The following is a 4,657-nucleotide window of genomic DNA, read 5'->3' on the forward strand; positions in this document are numbered from 1 at the left end:
TTTCTTTCCTTTTTTTTTGAGACAGGGTCTCACTATGTACCCTTGGCTATCCTGAAACTCTATGTAGATCACACTGACTCCAAACACACAGATTCACTCCCACCTGCCTCTGCTTCTACCTCTTGAGCGCTGGGCTTAAAGACTACGCCACCATACCTGGGAGTATTGTTTGTCTGTTTTGTTTTGGGGTTGTTTTTGGCCTGTTTTTGATTCTTTAATCTGTCTTCCAGTACTAGTTTTTTCATGTGGCAGATATGTCTTAGGGCTCACTTAGAAGGTTCTAGACCTCATGTCCTTCCCAGACTGCCTCACCTCCCCGCATCCAAGCTGACAGCCAGAATGGAGCAGTCCCCAGGCAGCCCATGGGCCCTGCCTCCCCTACCTTCAGAGGAAACTGCTGGGTGAGTTCTGGCACATAGGCAGCCCCTGCCTGCTTCTTGTGCAAAGACACGACCACAAAGTACTCGAAGAGCTGCCTCTCCTGGTACTCGATGAGATCCCGGTCAAGCGTGGAGTAGCGAGGGGCCTGCTTCAGGCGGGACTTCACATTGACCAGGCGTTGGCTGTGGGCTGTGGAGAGAAAGAAGCCGCAGGCCTGACATATCTGCTGGTGTGGAATCGATCAGTGCTTGACCAGATTATGTAATTCCTAGCTTCAGGACTTTTTCTAATCCCGAGTCTTTCCACATCTAGCAAAATTAGTAGACAAGTTTTTCTTTGGGCCTCCTGCCAAACTCGAGGAAGGGACACCCTTCACTTGCAGGCCTGCCAGCCAAGCAGGGCACAGGATCAGCACTGGCCAGGCCTTGCCACTAATCCTAAAACAGAAGATCTGCAATGCTTCCCTTCCGCCTGTCTTTAGGGTGGGGACTTGTACACTTTCCCTCGTGCACTTCCATGTCGTTCAGTGTGTGCAAGTGACAAAATCCAGACCCTGGACTTTTAGAGCTGAGAGCTTTGTAAACATCCCATGTGACATAAACGCAGAGGCCCGCGACCTCAGGAACTCACTCCCACTTCTGGCCCAGCCAGTTCTCTGCAGTGGGAATGGGATTGTTTATTCTGGGGGTGGCCCAGATAGTGGCTGGTGTCAGAGGTAATTCAGGTGGGGCCATTAAGTGGACCAGGGCTGCCTTCTCCGTTTCCCAATGGGATCTGGGAAATCACAGAAAGCTCACTGAAGTTTGGACCTGGGTCACTGAATGTCACATCCCCAGAGACTAACTGCTTTACCTACTTCGTCTGGCAACCGAGGAACCAGATGCCCTGAGAACTTAAGAGACTCACAGGCTCTCTCAAGTGTGGTGCCTGGCATCATCAGAGGTGTAGGAACAAGCGGTCACACTACCGTCACAGTCTCTGCACAGGCTTGGCCTGAGCCGGCTATGCCCATCCCTCGACAGTGGAAGGATCTGTGACTACAGCTTCCACGTCACCTCATGCTCTGTTCTCCTCACCTTTCAGCTTCTCCTCGGTGTCGCTGTCAGACTCGCTGTTCTCGTCTGTCACTGGACCAAAAGAACAAGGGAGGAAGAGGCAGATGTGAATTCCAGAGTAAGAAACAGACCCCAAACTTCTAGGCCAGAGGGGGTGTTTGGTCAACTGTGTAAACAGGCCAGTCAAATTCTGCTCAACTTAATGTGGCTGCAAACCAACCTGACTGTGGGTAAGGTGGTTCCTCTATCAGACTAGAGCTGAGCCAGGAAAGTTGCGGCCAGTCTGGTGACACGCAGCCCTGGCTGACACAATGGAAACCAAGGCAGAGGAAGCCAGAGCATGTGCCACTGAGCTGGCTTCTGGCCCTTTGTGCCAGAGACAAGGACAGACAAGAAGCAGACATTTGCTTCCTCCTCAGTGAACCAAGAAACGGCAGAAGACACTCTAGGAAGCATGTCTTCAAATTCTGGGCAGATTCCAGGAGGAGGACAGTCCAGCAGGGCGGGGCAGAGGTAGCTACCTTTTCCTGAGTTGCTCTCCGTGGACTGGGATAGCCTCTTCACCCGTTTCTTTCCTCTCCGGGCCTCATAAATGGCATTGATCCGCAATACCAGCTGCCAGATAACAGAAGAAAAGCCAGTGTTAACTCTCTTCCCTGGTGTGGACGGCTGTCTAGGCTGGCCCTTCTCTCCTAGGCAGATGCAGTGCAGGAAAGGGGAAGGGACACACTTCCACGCCTTACCTCACTGCCCCATGGGCAGCCAGGGCCTCAACAGCCCTGCACCCAGCTGAGACACTGGGGAGGTTGCAGGGAGGGCACACAATTTCCTTGGTTCACAGTGTCACTCAGTTTCCCCTCTGACACTAACACTGCCGTGTCACTGTGGCTTAGGAAAGAGCTATTTACTCCCAAAACAAGGGAAGGAAAAGACAGAAAAAATAATCCCCAGGCAGTGCCACTCTGGTGGGAACCATTCCGAAGAATGTCTGAACAGCCGCCAGCAACGAGAACAGCGCTGACAGTGGCTTCTGAGTACCATTCCTGACTGCGCCAAGGGTCACATCCTGGAGCTGAAGACACCCAGCCCAGATGACTTCTCCCGTCACAGAGGCCCTGCTAGCCCCTGCCTTATGCCACAGCCTCTCCCGTGCCATGTGGGCTGCCACTGCCCATGATACTGCTTACATGAGAACAGATCGGCTTCAGACGCAAAGGCCTCTCTGCTGCTGGCCAGACAAGACTTGGGGTTTCCTAGGTGTCTCTTTTCTCTGAGCTCTGAGCGGAACCTCGCTGTGCCAGACCCCAGGGACTCGAGGAGTACATGTCCACGGCATGTGTGCTTCAGATTCCCACCAAAGCCAGTTCACCATTTCTTCCTTTTTGGGGTGCTGAGGAGTGAATCCAGGCTTTTATGGCCACTAGGCCTGTGCTCTACCACTGAGCCTAACTTTTGGCTCTGCTTTTCTTTTGGGGAGTGGGAGGGAGGCCTGGAACTCACTTTGTGACTCAGGCTGGCTTTGAATTCATAGTGATTCTCCTGCTTCAGTCTCTTCCTGAGTGTTTGGACTATAGACTTCAGCAACAACACCTAGCTAAATACTCAATCATCCATCCATGTATCCACTTATTTTTCTGAGACAGTTTCTCTGTGTGACAGCCCTGGCTGTCCTAGAACTAGCTCTGTAGACCAAGCTGGCCTCAAACTCACAGAGATCCGCCTGCTTCTACCTCGCTGGGATTAAAGGTGTGCGCTGCCACTGTCCGGCTAAATACTCTATTTTTTATTTTTACCACACTTTTTAATTTTCTGGCCCCCTCAACATCTAGGTACCAGTAGACCATTTCTTTGACCTCTCTCATCTGATATCCTTATCTATAAGATGAGGGGTCAGGTTATTCACAAGTCTCTTGTCTTTAACTTTCTAGGCTTCTGGGGTCAAGATTTTCAGCTGTCCTCAGATGTCTGTCACCTCTAGCTGTGTTCCTTGGGGAGTCACTCAATGGGCACCACTACTGGAAGGCACCTTCAGGAGCGCCCCTGAGGTCACAGGGGTAACCTGGGGTGGGGAAGGAGAGGGAAATCTACCGTGTACAGTTGAGGCAAATCAAACAGCATAAAAGTGTGGAATATGGGACTAGAGAGAGGGGTCAGCAGTCAAGAGCACTGGCTACCCTTCTAAAGGATCCAGGTTCAACTCCCAGCACCCACATGGCAGCTCGTAACCAGCTGTAACATCAGGTCTAGAGGATCCAATGCCTTCTTCTGGCCTCTGCAGACACCTGGCACGCATAAGGCAAATATTTCATGCAGGCAAAGCACCCATACACATAAAACAATAATTTTTTTTTTTTTTTATTTTCGAGACAGGGCTTCTCCACAGCTTTTGGTTCCTGTCCTGGAACTAGCTCTTGTAAACCAGGCTGGCCTCGAACTCAAAGAGATCTGCCTGCCTCTGCCTCCCGAGTGCTGGGATTAAAGGCGTGCGCCATCACCGCCCAGTTTAAGATTTTTTTATGTATCGAGAAGAACAGGAACAGCGTAGGTCCTAGTGTATCGAGTATTTAGCTGAATGGTGTTGGTGTCTCTTGCTTTAAATCCCAGGGAGGCAGAGGCAGGAGGATCTCTGTGAGTTTGAGGCCAGCCTGGTCTACAGAGTGAGCTCCAGGGCAGTCAGAGCTGTCACAGACACTGGCAGGGAAAGACTGTTCAGGAGGTGGGAGAGGAATGGCCAAGGGGAATAACACAGGGCAGCAATAGTAACAGAAGACGACCCCCATGTCCTGGTCCGCTGGCTTCACGGTGTCCCCTTGGCCTCTTGTGATACAGAAAGCAGAGACCCTCATTTTATCCCTCCTCAACTTCCTCTGTAGAGAAGTGGGGGTGCATCCCAGACCTCAAAATCTAAAGTGTGGGTTACCCTGGGGATCTTTTTCTTCTTCCTGCCATTCTGTAGGTCTCCGAGGTTAAAGAAAGTGTCATCCGGGCTGCTAGGTGTAGAGGGGGGGCTGGCTCTCACTGGGGACCCAGCTCCATCCCGACTCAGCTTCCGGGTGTCCAGCAGTTTGAAGTTTCTTCTCTCTGAATTTTGCCGGAAAAATGCAGACTTGGACAAGGATTGCTGTGTGAGAAAGGAGAGAGCCATAAGTCCAAACAAAGGGGCAGGAGATCTCAGTGTGGGGATGGGGGACTGAGCAGGCTGGGCTGGGTGGGAGAGCTCA

At 51.7% G+C, this 4,657-nt stretch overlaps 1 protein-coding gene across 3 annotated transcripts in view; it reads right to left on the reverse strand.

Moving 5' to 3' along the window:
• Dennd2a (DENN domain containing 2A) overlaps positions 1–4,657 on the reverse strand; it is a 101,121-nt gene that overhangs the window by 29,364 nt on the left and 67,100 nt on the right. For all 3 annotated transcript variants that reach the window (XM_005365856.2, XM_013353276.2, XM_026788567.1), the window contains 4 exons: positions 4,357–4,557; positions 1,958–2,051; positions 1,458–1,508; positions 383–570 (listed from right to left, as the gene is read on the reverse strand). In XM_005365856.2, coding sequence (XP_005365913.1) covers positions 383–570; positions 1,458–1,508; positions 1,958–2,051; positions 4,357–4,557 — 534 coding nt within the window. The remainder of the gene's footprint in view (positions 1–382; positions 571–1,457; positions 1,509–1,957; positions 2,052–4,356; positions 4,558–4,657) is intronic.

Source organism: Microtus ochrogaster, unplaced genomic scaffold (assembly GCF_000317375.1).
Source record: "Microtus ochrogaster isolate Prairie Vole_2 unplaced genomic scaffold, MicOch1.0 UNK4, whole genome shotgun sequence".
Lineage (NCBI taxonomy): Eukaryota > Metazoa > Chordata > Mammalia > Rodentia > Cricetidae > Microtus > Microtus ochrogaster.